General features: G+C 33.0%; 1 protein-coding gene across 1 annotated transcript in view; it reads left to right on the top strand.

Annotated features, from left to right (window-relative positions):
• The window catches only part of LOC107436626 (cubilin), a 59226-nt gene that overhangs the window by 10585 nt on the left and 25125 nt on the right, over window positions 1–23516 (top strand). Inside the window, exons 3-11 of the mRNA XM_071178171.2 lie at window positions 3594–3836; window positions 5754–5879; window positions 7164–7415; window positions 8875–9015; window positions 13550–13810; window positions 16992–17357; window positions 18799–19027; window positions 19120–19268; window positions 21660–21833. Of these exons, the coding sequence (XP_071034272.2) occupies window positions 3594–3836; window positions 5754–5879; window positions 7164–7415; window positions 8875–9015; window positions 13550–13810; window positions 16992–17357; window positions 18799–19027; window positions 19120–19268; window positions 21660–21833 (1941 nt within the window). The remainder of the gene's footprint in view (window positions 1–3593; window positions 3837–5753; window positions 5880–7163; window positions 7416–8874; window positions 9016–13549; window positions 13811–16991; window positions 17358–18798; window positions 19028–19119; window positions 19269–21659; window positions 21834–23516) is intronic.

Raw genomic sequence — 23516 nt, 5'->3', positions numbered from 1 at the left:
CAAATTGTAGTAGAATAATGCAAATTTTTGTCGTATTTTGATATGAAATAATTGTCTTGCTGTTTGCCCCTGACATCGGTACTCGTTCGTTTTTCCAACAGCATACTCAGAAATGCAATGATTTCATTTTAAACTTTTGTCGAGACAGGCATCTTCAACCATCAGCAAGTTATTGTTATAATTATCAGCGATAGACAGAAGTTCCTCAAAGGATAAATAAAAAAAACCAACAACGTTTTTCAAAGAAGAAACAATGATGGTGAATTGTGGTTTTTTCTTTTCTTTTCGTAGATACCCTTGAAGTGTGAATGCAACCTCGAAAAACAATTGGGGAAATAATTTTTCCCTTTTTTTTTAATGGCAGCAGTTCTTGCAGAGTTCCTTTCATTAAAAGATGCAACCGCTTTATTATGGCATTGTGGAGGAATAAATGACGCAGCAGCAGTCTGTAGACTTAATTGTTCGATTTCATTGAAAGTCCCCCAGACAAAGAAGAGAATCTCAAATATTAGCTCATTCTGAATGCCAGCGGTACAGATGGATCAAAGTTGAATCGGTGATTACGTGGACATAATTTAAACGATTTATCTCTTTATTGCCGCTGAAATGAGAGTAATCAAGCATTCACTGACCTTTATGGGCAAGATTATTCTTTTTGTTTAGTACCAACAGATTTTCGTGTTTGAAGTAAAGCACGTGCTGTCAAGTGCACGAGTTTTTCACACAATAGGACGTTTAACAGAATTTCTGAAATGAACCTCTTTTAAGAATCATTTTATGAATGTGCTGTTAATAACGCCCGGTGGCTGAGTGGTAGCTCTTCGCCACTCTCCTGCCACAGGTCCTGGATTCGATCCTCGGGCAGGGCAAGGTTGACTCAACCTTTCATCCCTTCAGTGGGTCGATACCAAGCATGATTGGGAACTAAACACTGGGGGTTCGGTTCACCACCTAACAGGAATATCTGCTCCGGCACCCCCAATATCAAGAAAACTGAGATGGGCACAGTAGGCCTCTGTCGCCCCACTGAGTTTACTTTTAAGAAACTAATCGTGAAAAACTTTAGACTTATTACTATAATGAAAATCGACAGTCCTATTTGAAAATGGTTCTCATGACGTCACACTATTGACAAATCATTATTCTGATCTACAATATGTATAATCTGAATAAATTTTTATTTAATGATCAGAATTTTACGTTTAATGATCTGAACGCGAGTGAAGGGCCCACCTTAATCTGTTTTGTTGTTTTTTTCCCCACAGCTTTCATAAATTTAAATTCACAAAATTTAATAAAAATATGAAGGAAAAAAATGTATAGATTTATCTGCACTCTCTTCTTTTTTTTATTGATTCATTTACCTTATTAAATCTCTAGATTAAAAATCGTTAGAATTGATAAAATATACTCTCTGTATCTGAAACACTCTTCCAACTAAAAAGTTCTTTCTTGAGCTTTCAAATTAGAGTGGAATATATTTTTAAAAACAAATCAGTTATTGCTCTTTATTTCATCGATCATTCATTTATTGTCTAAAAAAAGATTGATCAAAATAGATTTAAATGGGTGATTATAAAATAGTTTATAAGTTAAACGCAGAATACGTTTTTTGGACGGATTATTAATATTGATACAATCTGCTTACAAAGAAATTTTATGTCTTATTCATACATTTGGAACTAATTGTTTACACTACTACTAATTGTTATATTGGAACAGAGTTAGAATTTGAATATGCTTCTGCAATATATATATTCTCAATATGGAGATATTGATTGTATATATTCTCAATATATACAATCAACAAACAATATTCTATTCGCATTATGGAATATATTTCCCCAACACTTTCTCACTATTAGAATAGAGAAAACATACTTATTTCCTAAAACAATTGTAAAATTTTAAATATATAAAAACATGGAAGCACGTTAAATTACCGTTAATGCCCGTTAAATGGTTAGGAAGTCTAGTGCCGCTCCTTTTACATTTGAAATATTAATATTTCTTGAAAATCTTTCTTTACTAAAATTTTACTTATGTTCACAGTAAGAAAAAAATCGTTCTTATGCAAGTGGAAGAGCTGATTTCAAATATTGCATCCCAGTTTTTAATCACATTTTTCACAAACTGGATTTGAATTTGTGAAAAAAATGCCGATTTTTCAAAATATTTTGAGGGAGAAATTAAACCGTTAGTGTTTCTGACACATATATATATATATATATGGATGAAATCAAACAGAAGTTTATAGAACTGATAGTTAATAAGCTATTATTCATAGGGCACTTCCTTGAGCAAGTTAGTGTCGATGCTTAAAATAAAAATTTAATCCATATTAAGAAGCTATAAGGGGCATACACGGATATAGTACATCAAAATTTCATGCATAAAATTCTCATTTCAATTAACATAATTTTGGATCTTTACGAAACAACAGCCCATTTGCATCTCATGGTAATAGGCTGAACGCGTCAATAGCTTACAAACAGAGCATTTTTATACATACAAAATAAAACTTGGCTTTCTTGGCTTTTTTTAAACTTGGCTTAATTCAGCATGATCAACTACACTGAAAACGATAATTCATTTATCTAGATAAAAATATTTAAATTTCTCTACTTGAATAAGAACCAACTGTAATGCATGCAGGTGTTATTATTTCAAAAATTTGCTTTTATTTATTATAATGATTAAAAGTTTTCTTTTTATTATTATTAGGTTACTCTCAATATCTCCGTAGGATTACAGCAACTCTTTAAAATACTAAGTATTTCTTCTTTTTCTTAGTAGATATACGATGGATTAATGGCAATGAAATTCAACTCGTGAAAAAAAATTTCTCGCAAAGAATTTTTTATAGAATCAGCTATTGGTTTAAATTTTTTATAATTTATAGAATAATCAGCTATTGAAATTTGTTTTGCCTTAACAGCTCTAAAAGTAACTAAGTTATGAAAAGCTTGTTTCACTAAAGTATTCACATTCAAATAGTGTCTTAATTTATGTTGAGCTCGTGCAAAGAATTCGGTAACCAAATGTAAATGAGTGGTATGCTTTCTCGATGATAGCATACAGTCTTCGGCCATACTATTAGACTCACTATAAAGATTATAATTATACAGGCGATACTCTATACAGCTTTATTGTTATCTTACTCGGATGCGTTTGTTGACGCTCTTGTATAAATGGGTTCGGCATTGTAAGGTTGAAAATAAATACGCTCCTGAATGAAAACCCATGACATGTATGTCTAAATATAAAAGTATGACCTATAAACGCGCGCAAATCATGTCATTATTAAAACACTACAGTTGCGTCTCATCATTGGATCTCATTATTATAATATTCTAATATAATGGTTGATATAATAAATATTTTATATATTTATGTAATATATATAGTCTAATGTATCCTATCGTCGAATTTATATTATATATCGTCTCAATGAACCCATTGATAGACTAACGTATAAAAGTGCAAACCGCGTCAAAACAATATAGCTGTATAGATCATTCAGAATTTTGCATGGAATCTTATAGAGTCGAATAATTTGGGAGATTTCTAATTGAGTGTTCTTTCTTCTGTAGTGAGGAGGAGTTGTGAGAAGTGGTGGTCGGCGAAAGACTATGAGCTCACACATCCCAGTTTTCCGGAAGAGTATGAGAACAGCGTACTGTGTCGGTACACAATACAGAAGAGTGATCCATCTGTATGTGGTCTGGAAATCACCTTCAGAAAATTTGATCTCGAGACCAGTGCTGGATGCGAGAAAGACTTCCTGGCGATAGAAGACGAGCGCCTATGCGGACATATACCCTCTCAGTCTGTTGGTATGAATTTATTTTTATAGGATTGGTATGATTATTTATATATATATATATATATATATATATATATATATATATATATATATATATATATATATATATATATATATATATATATATATATATATATATATATATACACAATGTTCACAATGTAGTGAAAACATGAAAAAAGTGCAGGATAATGAAAAAAGGGAAAAAGAAAAATAATAAAAATCCGGAAAATAAAAGATCTTATCATCAGCTCACACCATTATATCCGCAAAAAGGAGAGCTTTCTAATATTGAATCAATTATAGCCAAAGTAAAATATATCAATACAATAGTGTGTGGAGCACTAAAAAAAAAATTCAAATAACATTAAGAGTAAAAAAATATGAGGTAAAAACAGAGAATAAAAAGCGAAGAAAAACCAGAATGAAACAAAATCTATAAAGCGAATTCTTATATGAACATTTTTTAAGAATGATTTAAATTATTTTCGTAACAAGATTGCCGAATTAGAAAATATGAAAACAGAAGCACAAATTGAGGTAAAAGCGTAAATAGAGGTTGTGAAGAACCGAAATGGGAGGTTGTTGATCCAAATGCGGCTTTCGTGAATGTCCGAAGTATATACTAGGTCTAGTCTGCCCGGTGTTCATTCGTTGCCCGGTATACCCTACATCGATGTTTTTTAAGGTCCACCGACCGATGAGCACCGGTACTGTGAACACTTCTACTCACCTATCCTCAGCAAATAATAAAATATCGATTAAATATAATAATATCAAATTGGATGATTTGTAAAAAGATTATTCCTTTAAATAACATAAGGAGAAGATTTTGGATGTTTAACGCATTTAAGGTCTAGCAGAAGAAATTTTATGAAATAGTTTGTTATTTTCATTAAAATATACTTAAATTCCTTTCATTAAGACACAATAAAAAAAGAGTTTCGTGCGTGAAAGATAATACCTTATTTAAGAAACGAATGGATGCACATTTAATAAAATGCATAATGGTCATAAACTGTAATGGTGAATAAAATCGTAATGTTTTTTACAGAACTTTAATCAATAATAAAAATTATAGGATGAGCCTCGAGTGAAATATTTTTCAAAAAATCGAGTTCGTCAACAACCGTTTCAAGTTAAATCACTTGCGTATTTTAAAATTTTCTCAACAGAAAGTGTTTTATGACTAATATTTTATGAATGTCTTCAGAACCCGTAGTTTTTCGTGAATAGCGAAAAAAATAAAATCTATATCAGAGTGTCAAAATGTATTGACATTTTGCATTTACGCACCATCGGCCAAAAATGGGTCAATGTTAGAAGTGTTTTATTATAACCGTCGTTGGACAGCCCACCCAATTTTGGGTGGACGACTACTAATCTCCGTAGCCTTGTCATTTTGAACCCAAACCAGAAGACAAGAGGGGCTCGTGGATCAAGTACTGGGAGAAATTCGCCTTCGTGGAGGACTATTTGATGGAAATGACCCGCATTTGCGTTACATGGAGAGGAAAACCACGAAGAACCTCCCACTGTTAGTCTCATAGCTAGGTTACTCTAACCCACGATCCGTCTACTGCTGAGGTTATTTTGCAACAGCACTGTGGTCGGTGTGAGTCGGGCGCGTCATTTGACCAGACATCGCTGGGATGCGAGCCCGGTTCATCTCATTGGAAGGCTCGATTCCCTACCACAGCTCTTTTAGTATTACTCGATTTATAAAATACATTAATGAGAAATACTGTAATTGTTGCAAATGTTATGCAATTGTTAAATACGAAATTTGCACAAGTTTGCAGAACGAAGTTTAGTACATGTTATAGTGGTTAGAATTTTTTTTAAATCAGAATTTATTAAAATGTTATTATTAAATGTTCCCTTTTTCCCGTTTTAAATAATTATAAATGTATTTTTTTCCTGACAGTGCAATACCCATTCGATGAAGATACCGATGCCATCAGTGTTGTATTTGGAACGAACGAAAACGTCACGAAGAATGGATTTCAGATTTTGTTTCAACAAATTTCCATTTGCGAGGAAGATCTCAACGGTAAGTTTCTCCCTATCTTTTATCGATTTATTCGTTTTCAGAATTTTGTTCATATTATTATAAATTTAAAATACTTAAATATATAATCTGAGTTACAAAACTTTGTTGAAGTCGTGTTTTTGAAATTTGAGTTCTCAAGTCTAACCGTGATTTTTGAAGTCTCCCCGTGTACCAAATGGTGACATGTGCATGTTAAATTTTTCGGGTCACAAAGTCCTCCATGTTCCCATAACAAATTATACCCCTTTGGGGGGGGAGATGAATCGTTCAGGTCAAAATGACGATCTGTGGATGAATGAATGGGTCCACCCTAATAACGGGTGTGGCGTATGGGTGTTGGCAGAAGTCGAATTCTCGGTCATAGATGGCGCCACTGAAAAACGAGAACAATAGCACCCCCTCTGCCTTAATGGTCGACGACAACGACACTAATGTAATGAATAACTTTATACCGGTTTATAAAATCAGACACCCATTTAAATCACCTTATCTTGAAGTGTAACGTAGAATTGCGTTATTCTAAAAATAATAAAAATTATCCTCTTAAACGAAGTTCGAAAACATATTCAAGAAAGTAATAATAACAGTTCAGTACCTTAAAATTAGGAATGCAAAAATATTTATAGGAAAAATGTTATGCTGGTGACAACCAAAACAATATGAAATTAATGTGTTAAAACTGTATTCTACCCAATAAAAATGCACCAGTGGAAAACACCATCATTCGATTTTTATATGGAAAAGACGCACTCGATGTAAAATCTTAATTATCATGTGATACTCTATACAGTTTTAGCGCAGTTGTTTACGTTCGAGTATCAATTGTTAAAAATAAATACAAATAGGGAGGCATATGGAGGAATAAAAACCCCATTACATTCAAATATAAAAGTATTACATGCAACCTCGTGAAAAACATCTAATTATTAAAAAAACAAACTACAGTACGTCTACTAATTTGATCTAATTATTATAATGTAATACCGGATCTAATAAATGTTTATATTGTCGAATTTATCTTCCGTCTCATTTAACCCATTGATACCGCAAACAAGTACAAAACACGTAAAACACGTACAGTCACGTAAAAGCTGCATAGACTATCCCCAGATAATTAAGACTCAGATAATTTAGCCACGGACTGTATAATAGGAAATTAATAGGCCGCTCATTGATACTGAAACCAAACTTTCTGCTATTGGGACTCTATTTTCCAGATTTGGGCCATTCTCTGTAGAAGAAAAAAAATTTACTTCACAGAAATCAACTGATTTCGTTTTTCAGCTATCCCTGCTATCCATGCGTGTGATGTCCTGATTACTGATCCATCAGGAGAACTGGTCACCCATCGGTCACCCGAAGATGCCCGAGGTGATCCCGTCTGTCGTTACACAGTTGGCAGAAGGCATTCCGGATATTGTCAAGTGGAATTGGATTTCGTGGATTTCAACGTGGAATACAGTCCTGGATGCATCGGGAGCTACGTCCAGCTGGATGGTCATCGTTTCTGTGGTACATCTCTTAGAGGCCAAAAAAGTAAGTTTCAATTCTTTAACAGGAAAAATTATTTAAAGGTGAGATTTTTCCTCTTAGATAAATAGTATCAAATCCTAAATATTACAGTGTTAGAGTAACTTAAATGGCGATGTTTCAGGGGATAGAGCGCTCGCCATCCAATGAGGCGATCCGGGTTCGAATTCCAGTGATGGCTGGTCGATATGAATTCTGCATCCGGCTTGCACCTACCACAGTGCTGACTTGAAATATCCTCATTGTTAGACGGATCATGGGTTAGAGACCCTTTGCCGTCCATGGGAGGTTTTCTTCCTCTCCATGTAATGCGGTTTAGCAAATGATGGTTATATGAATTGAGATTTGTAAACATGAAAAACGAACTGAAATATTTCCCTGTCTTCGGTTGTTTTAAGTTGAAAAATTAGCATTAACAGGGATTCCATTAATCGCCATAGTAAGAGGTGCTTCTAGTTATATTAATTAAAATAAAACTAAAATTTTTGTACTAAAAAGCAAAATGAATGGGGAAATGGTTCTAATTCACTCAGGTAAAATCTATAAATTGTCATGTTATTATTGACACACATAAAGAGTCATTAATTTTTTTAATAGGTACTAAATGAAATAAGATCCATGGTAGGTACTAAAAAGCTAAATTAACGGATACTTCAGGAGGTACACAAAAAATCGCCATACTATTATTGATGGTAATGTGTGCAAATTTAAACAATGCTAAATATACTGTCAAATTAGAATATTCGGTACCTATTAAAATTGCATTCATAATATCGATATTGTGGAAGTAAGTAAGTATTTACTGGAATTATTCAAAAGTGACTGAAGAGTTGAGCAAGATTACTATCAAAAAGAGAGATGCTGTCAACCGTGACTGAGACCAGACGTATGTCTGAAACGGTAAAAAAGTATCGGTGACTGGAGTTTTAAGCAAGGTTGCTGTCAAACAAAGGATTACTGTCAACTGTGACTTAGAGTAGAAGTTTGGCTCAGATGGTGCAAAGGTTTTGTTGATTAAGAGTAAAATTAGGTATAAAAAAAGAAAAGAATACCCGTAAGAGGTTATTGTCAAACATCATTGACATCAATTATTACTTTCTTATCGTTGCCATGTTGACAAATAGTTTTGTTAAAGTAAAATCTTCGTAACTAAATACTTTCATTAAACCTTTTTAGATTTGTAGTTTATTATTACTCAAATATCAACCATTTATGTATGGGGCATCTTCATACTGGCGACGATCTGGGAAAGCAATTTTGAGGGTGATCCAAAGACATGCCACCTCAATTTTGGTTCTCTGCAGAGGGCTCACCCACTTTGGAAGTCCTACCCTCACCCACTTTCGGTCCCTTCAGGCTGTTCAGAGGGACCAGTTCTCCTGGGAAACATGTCTTTAAGATCAGTCTACAGCGAGATAAAAGGTTAAGAAGAAAACTCGCTGAGAATCTTTTTTTTTCCTTCCAGAGAACGTTACATTTGATGCCTTAGGAAATGTGCACATTGTCTATAAGACAGATACAGTGCGAATGGATCGTGGTTTCCATCTGTTATTCAGACAGCTCGTCTGCCCTCCCGGTGATCCCGTCCGCCCACCTGGAGGTTCAGGTATGTTGTTTTCCTCTCTGGTAGATATTATATAACTTATTGATAAAATTTCATGTTCATCTTCTTGCATTGTAAGTTTTTAAATAAACTACGCTTAAAAAATACAATGAACCGGTAAGCACACAGTATGTACAGTGGTCACAAACTTGGAACGTATCATAAAGGTTGATAAGGACCACCATGCCAGGAAATGCTAACGTACACCAATGAGGTTGCAAACAGCCTTATGGATGGGTTGTTTGTACGCATTTGAAGCGGTATTTTCATCTATGTGTCAATTATCTAAATAGGTTGATTTATGATTCCCAATAGTGACCTTCAAACAGAGTAGAAAAAACAATTTTGTTTCGTATTTTACTGATTTGAAACCTAATGGGCGAGTCAATTGCGAAATCCATTAAACACGATATGAAAAAAGCAGCGAACCGTGATGGCCCAGAAGATAGTGTTTGCCTTCCAATGAGATGAACCAGGTTCGAATCACAGCGATGGCGGATCGATACGGATTCCGCATCCGGTTTGAACCGACCCCAGTGCTGAGGTTAAATATCCTAAGCGGTAGACGGATCATGGGTTAGAGTCACGTGGCAGGTTTCCGTGGTTTTCCTCTCCATGTGAAGCAAATGTATTTTACGTACGCACATTTTGCTCAATCTCTTTTAAAGAACCGAGATGGTTCTGCAGCAATTACTGCGCTGTGCTGAAGTATTTTTACCTACGCGAGCTTGCGGAATGCTACATAAATCTTCTGACTACCTGGAATATTCCCCCCCATCCGTTAAGAAAAAGACATCTTCTCTTTCTAAGTAAACAGGAAATCGATTCAACTAATGAATCGAACATAACAGTTTTTTTCTCAATATGCTGTATCCCAATTAATTTTTTTTTTTAAATCTTTGCGTTCATTTTTTTTTTCTATTGATGAATGAAAGAGAAAAATAATTTTCGAACTATGTTGTCATTTCAGTTCAATAAACTAAGAAAACCTTTGAAACCCAGGAAGTAATTGGTTAGAAGTTCATCATGCGTGTCTAACAGTATGGCAATTATGTGAACTACAGTACAGTGTTAAAGAACTGTTACATGTTCAGCCATCGCTTTATTAAGAGACTTAGTGGAACAATTTTCCTTTTTAGACGTTACGATAAGGAACACTTGAAAGGTCAAAACACTTCACTGTTGTCCGAGAAAATTGATTTTTTTTTCAATGCCAATGAAACTTTTTAATAAAAAACAATATGATTGTTTTGTCATGCTAATTTATGGTAGAAAAATTATGTAACATTGGCTCAATATATTGTTAAAAGAACGACACGTCATTTTAAAATTACAGGAAAAAAAATTGGCGGAATATGCCATCAAGAGATTTTTTTTTTATCCAAGCTCTTTAATTAAAGGAAATATAAAAGAAATTTATAGTTAGAGTGTCTTAAAGAAGAAAAAAAAATTCCTTAATTTTAGTGATGTTGTTTGAACGAAATTGCACGAGCAGTTCTTGAGAAATAGAATTTCAAATTTATGATTTTCAATAATTGGATAACTTAGAAACTATTCGAACGATTTCATTTGTACTTTGTCTTTCAAAATTATTTAAAATGATATTTGTATACCTTAAAATGGAAAGCAATAAATACTTATTAAATTGATATCTGAATCGAATTATCGTTGTGTAAGAGTTGAATTAAGAAAGGAATTGGTGCGTATAATAAAGTAAATTTATTTATGTATTGTAATTAATAGATTGAAATATTTGGTATATGTACTAATAATTGGATATAGTCATGATTAAAAAAAGTTAAATGATTGAAACGTCGTGATAAATAAAATTAAGGCCGAAATATATGAAAGGTAATTAAAATAAATTAAGGGGGGAATGTGATCGTTAAGGAAAGTGGTAGTACAATGCTAATGTGGGATAACAATAACCCAATAGGTTCAAAGGGTCACAAAGTGTGAGGTTTGAACAAATTGGATGATTTGGTATCACAAAATTTGGAAAAAGGGCGAAACTAAAATAAGTTAAAAATTAAAGATAAATAAGATAAAGTCATGCTATATCCAAAATATATATATATAATTTAATACAGTAAGCTGATGTTTCCAATAAGAAAAACTAATAAATTCACATATATGCATTCCCATAACAATAAAAAAAATACTCACCAGATACAGAAGGAAAAAAGGCGATAAATAATAGCTATAAAGGTGAAGCTAAAAATCACACAAAACTTTCTGTTCAACTAAACATTTATTTTTGTAAAACTACTTATTTTGATTATTGCGTAACAAACAAGCAATATGATTCCAACACATTTTGTGTTACAAAAAAAATATCTTTTAAAAGGAAATGGGTGACAAGAGAATTTAAAGAAACCAAAGGCGTCATGCAAAAAGTTAAATAGAAAGGAACGAGTAATTTAACCATTAAAATAAATATGAGAAGAAAACTTAAATTTGAGAGGGCTTTTAATGTTAAAGAAAATTAAAGGTATAAAATGTTGATTTCAAATTTACAGAAATTGATTATAGTTATGCATTTAATTTAAGATAAAGGCTAAGAAAATAATGTGAAAAGAAATCCCTCGATACGGACCGAAGTCCGCATCTCGGAGAGCTTTAAAAGGTTAACCTGCCCGAAGGCTCGAGAAAAAGAGAATGTCATTTAAAAAAAAACTTTAAAATTCCTTAACTAGGGTAGACCAGAAAAACTACGACCAATTAAAATTAAAGAGGCGGAGAGTTTGAAATTTAAAGGAAAGAGATTGGTTAGTTAGAAAGTTAAAAATAAAATTGCCAAATTGAAAAAAAAGGAATAACGTTTAAAGAAAAATTAAAGGCTTAGATAAATTAGATAATTAAATTGTCACATTACATTAAGTGTAAATGTGACACGTTGGATAACTGAATTTTGTAATTGTGTATAAAACTCTTTCGAGTCATAGCAAAATTCGTAAAGAGAGTCATTATAATAAACACTTTCTTAATAAACCAAATATGAACCTAATTTAATGAGACCTTATTTTCGATACGACTACTCCTCATAATGTGAGGGTCGAAAATCAGTTTTTGTCGAAAAAAAAGAATGTTTATTCAGAGAAAGTACATTTTTGAGTTCGATTTCATAACTTAAAATGTTGTCTTTTCTAGCTAATTGGCATATTCAACTATCGTTCTGAGCTCTCGAACCATTAAGATTGTGTCCGCGAAAATCCGATCATTACATCAAAAGTTATTCAGGATGTACACTTTTTTTTTTAATTTTACCCGTGTACATTTCCCCCATACACACTGTTAAAATTTTCATTCTAAAATGATGGTAAAGTAACTGACAGCATCTCATTAAATGTAAAGTTTACGGTAAAGAAGATTTTTTTTCCTTTATGGTTTCGAAACCATTTACAAACTAGCATTTTTCAAAAACGTATTTTTTTTTTTTTTTAAATTTATCTAAACATTGGAGCTTGGCTTTTCGCAAGGTAATGGGCATTGGAGAGTGCCGGACACTGGAAATTCTTCATGTGGTGAAGGGAATGGAGGGGTGTCAACACTAGGACTCGAACTCCAGTTCTGCCGGTCATGAAGTGAACAGATAAGCTAGCTCGGCAATGATATGTATACACAGTTGCAAAGAACTAAGTAGCTTCATGAGGTGGTTCTAGTTGTTGTGAAAAAATTTTAGTTGTTTAACCGTATTAGGTAAAAGCAGTTAATAAACAGTTTTTTCTCATGATTACTCTTTTGCGTATGGTTATTTGACTGTTTCGATTAAATATGGTAAAATAACCGTACAATAAATTGTTATTTAATCATTTTTCCGAGAAATTTCTAACTGTACATGTTTACAAATTTCTGGATAAAAATTCCTTCCCACGTGAAGAACGAGAAGCTGAAACAATCTGATGTATAAATTAAGAATTGTTCATGTCAACAAACAAATTGTTTTATAATATGTTTTAATTATTCTAATGCAGATTCAATAACAACAATCCTATTAACAATAATAATAATATCAGCTTTGTGGAGTTAGCTCTAAATTCTGTAACATATAATTGGGTTATTGTGACATATAATTGTTAAATTTCACGAAGTTGTGAAATTTAAAAAAAATTTTTTTTAGAAAGCGTAATTATTGCTTTGTTTTTTTTTTCTTCAAATTTTTCCATTGTGCGTCATTTATTTCGATTAAAAACTATTTACTTCAATAACGTAATGTTCGCTAAAAATTGGTTTTTTTAAAAGAATATAGTTTTAAATATTTTAATATGTGATCTGAGATTCTATCACTTAATTTGTCACTTCCTTGATATTTAAAAATAAATAAATATGTAGAGTTTTGTTGACGTAAGCTTAGGGAAAGGTTGCATTTGTTCGGTCAAAGATCACATTTTCCCTTTAAAGGTATAGGCAGACTGGTAATCTGAAAAACGAAGCGATTTTTTTGGCACATTACGTTGATAGTATGTAGAATTTGCGGAAATAAGGAAGGAAACCTTGTAATATCACTTGAATTCAAATGTGTTTTATATCCTCATAGGACTGATTGGCGATAGAGTTCCCAGCAGTTGCAGCAAAATCTATTACGAGAAAGAGTTCTACTTGGAAAGTCCAGGATTTCCAAATTACTATACGAACGATTTAGATTGTCAGTTGGTTATCAGAAGATATAGGCCCTCTATTTGCAAAATGGACATTCGGTTTTTGGATTTTGACGTTGAACAAAGTCCCGGATGTGTCTATGACTTCCTCGAGTTGGATTCTGAACGGTTATGTGGTAGAATACTGGAGGACACTGTCAGTAAGCATGACTTTTCTTTATAAATAACACAACCCTTAACAGTGACATATGTTTCAGAAAAATGGAGAAAAATTTTTTTTGACTGTTTAATTTTGTTTTTTATATTACTATAAGAGTTAGAAAATGGTTTTTTTATTACAAAAATAAAATTTTAAGTGCAATAACTACTGTATTTATAATTTTTACAAGCATGTAAAAAGGTAATGGATGCACACACATCTTATTCAATGAGAGCAAATGAAACAAAATTTTGGAGCTAAATATAATATAACTAGTATAATATTATATAAAAACGCAACAATAGGATTTTGAAACATACATTTTACAAATCTTTCACAGTGTGGTATGCCCCCTCCCTCGACTGAAGTCGTAATGGATGAAAAACTAGGATCACTCATGCCCTCTATTAGGAAAATAGTGAATTAAAGTAGAAACGTTCTCTCCTACCCGAAGTCACTTAGGGCATCACAAGTAGTAGTTGCCCGAACAGGAAAGGGGTTAAAAAGTAATTAAAAACAGTTTCGAAATGAGCAGCAAGCAAAAGCAATTTCGGTGTGTCGTTGAAAAATCACATATTCTGCAAGTCAGCTTCCCTGAGCCGAAGTAGCTCAGTCCATCGAGCTGACCTAGGTTCAAATCCCAAAGATAAACTTTGTCAATACAAATTCTGTTCTCATCGACCACAGTGTTGATATAAAATATCCTCAGTGGTCAGGGATCGATCAAGACAAATTCAGGCCCACAAAATTTCCGGCCTCCTAACAAAATATTTTGAAATTAAATTGCTGAAGGTAAGTCCTAACAATAAAAAGAATCTATGAAATTGTATAATTCAAAAGAAACAAAATTCTAAAAAAATTGAGAGCCAGACAATTGGAGATCATTTTTCCAAGATGAAGTTTACGCATCTAAATATTAAAGCAAAATATAAAATGCTGAGAAAATAGTTTGATGATCACAAACAAGTGAAATCAGTGATTTTTGCTAAAAGTCACTGGTTAGCTGAATTATTTTAAAAGCCTTCCATCTACAGCTTCACATATTTGTTAAGCTTTTAGTTCTCATTGACACTATTCTTTTATAAGAGACTTTGCAAGTCTCGTTGCATTTGCTTGGTGTAAAAATTGCACCCATTAAAATTCAGCTGTACTTTGGAATTGGATAAGTGCAATATTTGATAAGTACACGAGTTTGGTTTATCCCATTATAAGGAAAATTTGAAATAAAAAAATGCCTTTTTAGAGAAAAACTGTTTCTTTCAGCATTTAAAAAAAAGGTAATATTTTGGACTCTTTACTAATTTTTCAGGCCCCCCAGAAAGCGTGGGTCTTAGGCCCGTGCCTACTGGGCCTAGGCGATAATCAGGCCCTGTCAGTGGTAGGTGGATCATGGGTTAAAATCCCATCCAGCTATTCCTCTTCATGCAACGTAATTGCGGGTTAGTTCTGTCAAAAAGTACTTCACGAAGACTAGTTTGCGAGAATCCAGGATCATCTGGAAATTGTGGCAAAATGTCTAGATTATTAGGAAAATTCTGGATGTGTTTATCCAGGATTTTCCTTATCATCTGGTTCCTTCCCAGTTTTCCTAAAACTATTTCGAAGAACTTTCTTTTACACTTCAGTTTTTTTTTTTTTATTCAATGCAGTAGTCTCGAGTTAGTTTTTATGAATTGTTTTGAAAAAAGTTTTTTAATGTGCAGTTGTTAGTTTATATAAACTGTTTATTGTTTCTGCTTTTATCCAAGACAAGAACAAATTTATGACCGTCAACTGTGGTCATTTATGACTTTGCAGTTAACTTTGGCAGCAAAAAAAATATGCGCTGTAACTAGATAACAGAGTGATTATATGCTTAGTTACTGTAACTTATCGGCTGTTGCAATAAATATGCAATAATCTTTCTCTTCTGTCTAAATACAGCACATATAATTTTTTTTTCTAATTTTTTCGCAAATTCGTAAGTTAATTCAGTTGACGTAACTAAATTTTTACTTGTCCACAACTTGGGAAAACAGTAACAATAAACAGCTAATGTAGGCTACATATTACAAATTGAAAAAATTCAACGTTTCTTTTTCAAATAAAATCATGTTCTTTATAAAAAGGAAATCGATTGTAAGTGTTGTATCTAAACAAGAGAGCATGGCTGTATTTCATTATTGTAACATATTATCCACTTCATATAACTGTGATAATCGCCCTCCTTTGTCTCAATATACGCAATTCTTTCATTTGTTGGGCTGAATCTGATGCCCACAAAAGCCACACGTTAATCCAGTCAACTGTGCATCGTACTTTTTCATTCAGAATCTGAAAAGATTGTTCAACGTTGAAATTACTCAGAGTATCTGGAGCACTTGGAAAGTCATGAAAAATCATGGAGAGTCATGAATTTAGGAATTGAACAAAATTTGTCATGAAATGTCATGATTTTTTTTACAAAAAATAATGGCAAGTCATGGATTTAGGTCGCCAAAAAATCAAATTTTTAAAATGGAATTTATCCTCCCCCCCCCCCCCTCCAATTTAATGGTGTTCCGAACATCTAAATTTGTAACATGTTCTTTCAAAAAATGAAGGAAAGAACCTCATTTCCAGAGCGAATTCTCTTTTATACTTCTCTGATTTCAGAATTTTTGCTATTATTATTTTTTTTTTCAGTTTAAAATTCTAGCTGAAGCAAGTCAGTCATTGGCGAATTTTTTTTTACTCCGAAATGAGATCAGAAAAATCAGGAGTATTTCTTTCCTTTCCGATGAACAAGAAAAGTATCCTTAGAATGTAATTTTGCAGAAAAAAAAAAAGAAAAATTTTTATTTGCTTTTGTATTTTTTTCAGCTATTTTATGTAGAACAGTTTTGATTACACCTATCTTTTCAATGAATGTTATTATAATGCTTTTTTTAATGTATCGTTGTTTTCGTTGGAGAAAATAGTCACTTTGTTAAGACAGGAAAAATTCTTGAAATGAGTCCTGCAAAGTCATGACGTATTCGGAAAAGCTAAAATGTAGCAGATACAAACGTTCTGATTTATGTATTCAAGTCATCTAGCAAACAAAAGAGTGTAAAAAATAAACATTGATAACCATGAAAAGTTATTTAAACGCTAAATTTATTTTGGGTTATGGCAGAATTATTTTCCTTGTTTTTGAAAGCATCACTTTTCACAATTTTCAGAAACAACCGATTTCCTGTCGTACGAGAAAGTGTTGCGGTTCAAAACAGATTCCATCAATCCAAGACCTGGCTTCTTCTTATATGTGAGGCAACTGGACTGTGGTCATCCTCCACCCCTTCCATCTTCATGCGATGTCCACATCTGGGAGAGTGAAGCCCGTATCACGAGTCCCAACTATCCCCTCAACTACGAAAACAATCTCAGATGTGTCTACACTGTCCATCGCCTCGGGGACTACATTTGTCAGTTGAAAATCAATTTTCTGGATTTTAGATTGCAGAATGGTAGTCCCGGTTGCTACAACGACTACCTGGAAATGGATGGGGGGTGGAGAGCTTGTGGAGACAAATTCCAAGGAATATCACGTGAGTTTTGCTTTGCTAAATCCTATTCTTACTTCTGATATTTTCTTCCTATTCTTATATCTGACTATTGTTGTTTCTCTTACTAAAATTCCACACTTTTTGCGAAATGACGTATTCATTTTTTATGAATCTGTGAAAATAAGTGTGGAGTGTTTTTCAAGGAATGAAAGACCGTTTTTCAAAGGAAAAGTATTGCTTCCATCATTGAGTGAATAACTTATTGAAAATATTTATGATCCCGAGTAAACTTGATGGGCGTTTATCACGTTTTGACTCGACCGGAAGCAAGAAATAATCTGCCGTGATTGGCAATTTCTTGTTTGGGAGTTTTGCTGTTTGTGGGACCGTACAATACGATGGTGGAAGAATTTACGTAGAAAAAAAAATAATAAAAAAATGGCATTCGAGAGTGAAAGTAATGCAGATAATTTTTCAGATGATGAAGATGTAAACATATACGAAGACTATTATCTAATTTTTTTTTATTTGTCCGAGATAATGTGGGATAGTAAACGGATGAAAAATTAAATATTTTTTGCACATTAAAAAAATAAAATGTCAGCTTAGTACTTATACATTATGTTTTGTTTTAGTTCCTCGCATTTATTAATAAAATAAAATAATATGTTTTCAAAAAAATTGTAAAGGGAGGCTGTTAATAGATCCATTTTTGTGATAAAATAATTTGTGGAGGGCGCTTTTTTAATATGAAATATTTTGCGAATGATTTTTCTGACAATTAGCTTCAATTAATGCTCTTAAGAGGAAAAAGATTTAATAGCAAATTTTTTTTCTGTTCGTGGTAATTTAAGATTCAGGTTAATCATGAAGTTATAAATGTTGAAAGAAAAATATTTCCAAAATATCAAAATGCAAAGAAATTATTACTTTCCACTCACTGCCCCTGATATGCTAGCATTTTGATATTTTTAAACTAATTTCAGTATTTAAGACATTATGGTTTACCTGATTTTCTAAATTTTAGATTACTTATAGTATATATAATTGAAGAGAATTTGAAGAGATTCAGTTCGTGACAAATAATTGAATTGAATAATTATTTGCCATGAATTGAATATCGTTAAGACACGGTTCCCAGTAGAGCACCGAAGTCAAGCATCACTGGCTGCGGTCTGTGTGCGGGTGGGTGACCATTTTGATCAGCCTGCGTAGGGACCGAGGGTACACGGTCCTCGTTAAACTGTTCTACCGTAAAGTACTCGACTTCGCGCGATCCCCTCTGCAGGGGATCAAAATTGAGATGGTATGTCTTCGGATCATCTTCAGGGATGTTTCCCAGACAGCCGTCAATAGCCCATTGTGTAGCTCTAGTGTGACGTAAATAAACTACTACCATGGAATATTCCTCCCACGGCATAGCGTCTTTTAAAAAAAAGTTTTTTTTTCTTTTCCTGATCACAAATTGTTTTATTCCTTTCAGGAACGCTCGATTTTCGAGTGCCGGAAAAAGTGCTGATTTTCAGCACCGACTCTTGGTTTACGCAGACTGGATTTTTACTTTCTGTGAGACAAGTGCCATGTTCTGGAGGAGAGGGGACGACATCCGGAAGATTGAATGGACCCACATGCGACAGAGAGTTCGAAGCACCCCTTTTTGATATGCGCAGCGAGCTCTACCCTCTCAGTTATCCACCCAATCTCAATTGCAGGTTTGACAGCAGTTCTCTTTTAGCAACATTCATTTTTTTTTCTCCAAAGAAACAAAAAACGAATAAAATTGTCTCCTTTTTTTTTCCTTCAGGTACCTGGTGAGAAAAGTGTCGCAGTCAGTGTGCCAGCTTCGCATGACATTCACTCATTTCGATCTGGAAGCGAGTATAGCCTGTAGCCGAGACTATTTGATCATGGATGGAGAGAGATTGTGTGGTTCTTTACCACCGAACACTACACGTAAGTTGGTTCAAACACTTTTGTTATGGGTTTAAATGCTCAGTGTTGTGGGGTTATCAACCTCAAGATGGAATTGATTTCGATAGACTAGTAGTAATCGTAGTTCCAACCACAATACTCCTCCAACAGAATTTTATAAGGGATTGAATTCGAGGACCACTAGTTACCGTATTTGCGAAAAACGGGAAGAGCTGGATTAAGGTCACCGTGTTTGTGAGCGTTTGTGGGGAGAGTTGTATTAAGTTCACGGTTGCGTGTGTGTGGTCAGTCCTGTGTTGCTATTAACAGTCGAGAGTGTGCAGCATCCCTTTGGGTGAAAATGAGACTGCGAAGCAACGACGCAGTCACAAATATCCAGATAGCAAAATAAGGTTTATTTTCACTGAACTAAAACCTTTTAATGTCAACCTAAAAATGTTTGTTATGTGGTTAACATGTAAACCACATAACCTTAAAACGAGATCTGTGGCAATCTGCTCTATTCTACTCACATTACCCTCATCCAAAACCTTGGAGAACAACCTTCTGTATAAAAACCTTAAATCGTGGTTCACTTAGTGTTTTCAAGTGTGATAAAATCTTTTAATAAAGCTGTTCTTAAGATGAAAATAATCTTAAATTTAGGTAAGTTTCTTTTAGCAAAGTCTCAGCTTAAATCCACCTTGTCATGAAATGCAATTTGATCCTTCAGCTAAAACGTTATGATACTTCTATAATAATACTTCTTAAGAAAGTCCTCACACACTCCACATGAGTCACTCATGTTAAGTATCGAGTGCTAACCTATCCAGATTTAATCTTTTGTTTTATATACTAATATTTTGTTGTTCAATAATCGTAGTGGAAATTATGCAACAGTATTTCGACTTTCTCTGAATGTTTCTTTGCTGTAGTGTCTGAATTTTAAACTGCATCAAAATGCGTTCCTTACAATTGGAACACTAACAAGGGAAACTAGGGAAGTGTGACTCGCCAATTTTGAAATAAACTATTGGGATGTATGCCTTATGAGGAATAATTTTAGGGGGCAACATTCGTTTCGGCCCATAGAAGGCCCTGTGAGAGATAAAAAATAATTCAATGTATGGAAAAATCCGTATTTTATTACTTCAATGCAGACTATTAGTTATTGTAATTGTCTCATACTCCAATTAATTTGTAATTAATTAGATAATTAATTACTTTCACGTACTATATAATGCATATTTATTGTTGAAATTGATTTTGAAAATTTTATGTATCTGCAGTTTTTCAGAAAAACCTGTTAGGTTAATTTAAAAAAAAAATTGACATCAAATTTTTTAAATTTTTTTTTCAAAAAACTTTCCAAATTAATTGGAGTATGTAATTGCAAATCAATTAATTAATTAATAATTTCTGATTAATTTATTAATTAAAAAAAATTAATTATCCAATTAATTACAAATTAATTGGATTATGAGACAATTACAATAACTAATAGTCTGCATTGAAGTAATAAAATACCGATTTTTCCATATATTGAATTATTTTTTATCTCTCACAGGGCCTTCTATGGGCCGAAACGAATGTTGCCCCCTAAAATTATTCCTCATAAGGCATACATCCCACTAGTTTATTTCAAAATTGGCGAGTCACACTTCCCTAGTTTCCCTTGTAAGCAAATGATGTCTGTAGATGCTCCCAACAAGTTATAGCACTTTCGACAGATAATGATCAGTTTTTCACAACGATTCAAAGGATGTTAATGAATTAGTACTAACTGTTATTTAAGTCGCAAAGACATACTTTCGTTGATCGTTTTTTTTTCCCGAAAGATTTTAGACCACCCAATGAATAGGGGAATATAGTTAGATCAGAAGAAATTTTGGCCTGCAAATATCACTTTTCGGCAACTTTTCGATTTAATCGAACATTTTTGCACACAAATATAAAATTTGTTTGTTCATCTATATATAATTCAATACAAAATTAATTTTAACAGTTACTTGCTGTTTTTCATTACTTCATTTAAATAAGGAAAAATGAGGTAAATTGTTTGGTTAATTGATTTGGTTTTGACTTAATTTTGCATCGTGTCAAAGAAAAATCTCTAGTGTATACAAACATATACACTATTTTGAATTTTGTTTTTTAAAAAAATATACAAAATATGAAAGTGATAAACATTATAATGTTTTGAAAAACATGTTATTGTAACTTTAACAAAACTACTTCTAAAAGTGATATTGCATTTATCTATGTGTATCAGTAATTTACTTTCACTGAAATTTTACTGAAAAGTTATCTTTATTTATAAAGTACTGTCCTTTTTTTTAAAAAATTATCCTTATTTTTGTATGAAAGAAAGGGAGCAAATGGATTCAATTCTCTGAGTGTCAAAGAAAATGATTATTTTTTATTTCATTCCAGGCACAATACGATTTGATGCTCCGGAAAAGGTTTTCCTGTTTCACAGTGATATCCAGATTCAAGGATCAGGATTCGAAGCCATTGTTCAGCAAGTGGAATGTCCTGGGGGCTTACCACCCGATACCGCCACTGTCGTCCCTTCCACTGGAAGAGCACCGCCTTCCGATCTACCAAGTGAGAATTCACCTCAAATCTTATGAAATAAAATTGAAAAGCATTCATTCGCTCACAAATTCTGATAAAGTTATAGTTCAGTAATCGCCAAGGTAAAATGATTTAAAGCATCATCATCAATGGCTCGACAGCTCAGGGTGGGCCTTCTCAAGAAGCTTTTTCCTGCTAGTGCTTTTCTGTTTTTAAGACCAAAAGGTCTTTTTTTAGGCCATCTATCCATCTCCAATTCGTGTGCCAACGGGTCAACAATACTCTTTCAAAAATACTTTTCCAGACCTTCATATCAAAGGTCATCCGTACAAGATAGGGTCACAAGCATGTGTTAAAAGAGATTTATGTAATAAAATTTTTGTTCTTCTACGAATTACATTAGATTTCATGCATTTTCGAATTCTATTAAAACATTTATTGGCTATAGTAATTCTTCTTTCCTCTTGTTGATTACAGAACCCCTAGTAAACGAAATTGTCAACAACCTCAAATTTATATTTTTCAATTTCTAAATTGGATGTTATTGAAGCTTGTTTTAGTACAGGACATGGTATATTTAGTTTTTACCACGTTTATTCTCAGTCCCATCTTGAGAGCCGCTTTCTCTAAAGAAATAAAAGCCTGTCTTAGTAGTGCTATAGGTGTTCTAGCAATAATGTCTATGTCATCAGCAAAGGCCAATAGTTGTACAGATTTATTAAAAATATTTCCCCTGATAATGGTTTAAAGCAGAGAAACAAAATCTTCTTTTAATTGCGTCACGAATTTTGTATTAAAAAAAAACTATTTATAGCCCACCGATGCAAGGAAAAATGAGGAATTGTTCTCCAAGAGAGAGAGAGTTTTACCCCAAGACTATCACTAACCCCTTACTGCCTACTTGAGGGAACGCAACTCAGGTTGGAAACCTTAAAGTAGGCAAGATTCCCCCTTTTATTATAAAACTTTTTTTAGTTTGCCACTATGAAACTGTATAGAGCTAGTGTGTCATAAAATTTAGTTCTCATTTTAAGTTAAAGATAGTCAATATTCTGTATTTCAACTTGGTCCTATATCTCTCCTTAATACTGACCCATACTATTCACTATTCAAATTGGACCACGTTTTATATCACTAGGTAATAGTGTACCATACCAGAGGAAATAATTATAGGCTTAATAGGGTACCCACAATGCGACCTTACAGGTTACTAGGTCTGCATATATATATATATATATATATATATATATATATATATATATATATATATATATATATATATATATATATATATATATATATATATATATATATTAGCGTTAAAGTGAGGGAATTCAAAGTCTATATTCTGTATTACAAAATGGCCCTATATCTCACCTTTATATTGATCCATAACATTCAAGACTTGTTTCATTTGGTCTATGTGGATATAGAGTTGCTTTATTGGGTGTACCGTTACCCTTCAAACTTTGGCAAGGCTGTGATTTCTTAATTGAATTTTGGTAACGGTTACCCAGGTTCAAAAATAGACACTTGACTAATGAAGTACATGAAACTTTTAACAATAAAAAGTAAATTTTATTATAACTATAAATTAACAACAAACACAATCCCGATCATTTCCAGATGCCTTCATGTGCCCACAAAATTTCAATTTATACACTTTTAAATTTCCAAATGGTTATACTCAAGATAAAACTTTTCGATAAAAAG

The sequence above is a fragment of the Parasteatoda tepidariorum genome, chromosome 1, assembly GCF_982258835.1.
Source record: "Parasteatoda tepidariorum strain Cologne lab strain chromosome 1, Ptep-v5.0, whole genome shotgun sequence".
NCBI lineage: Eukaryota > Metazoa > Arthropoda > Arachnida > Araneae > Theridiidae > Parasteatoda > Parasteatoda tepidariorum.
The sequence above is the reverse complement of the archived record's forward strand: the minus strand, read 5'-3'. Positions and strand labels throughout refer to the sequence as shown.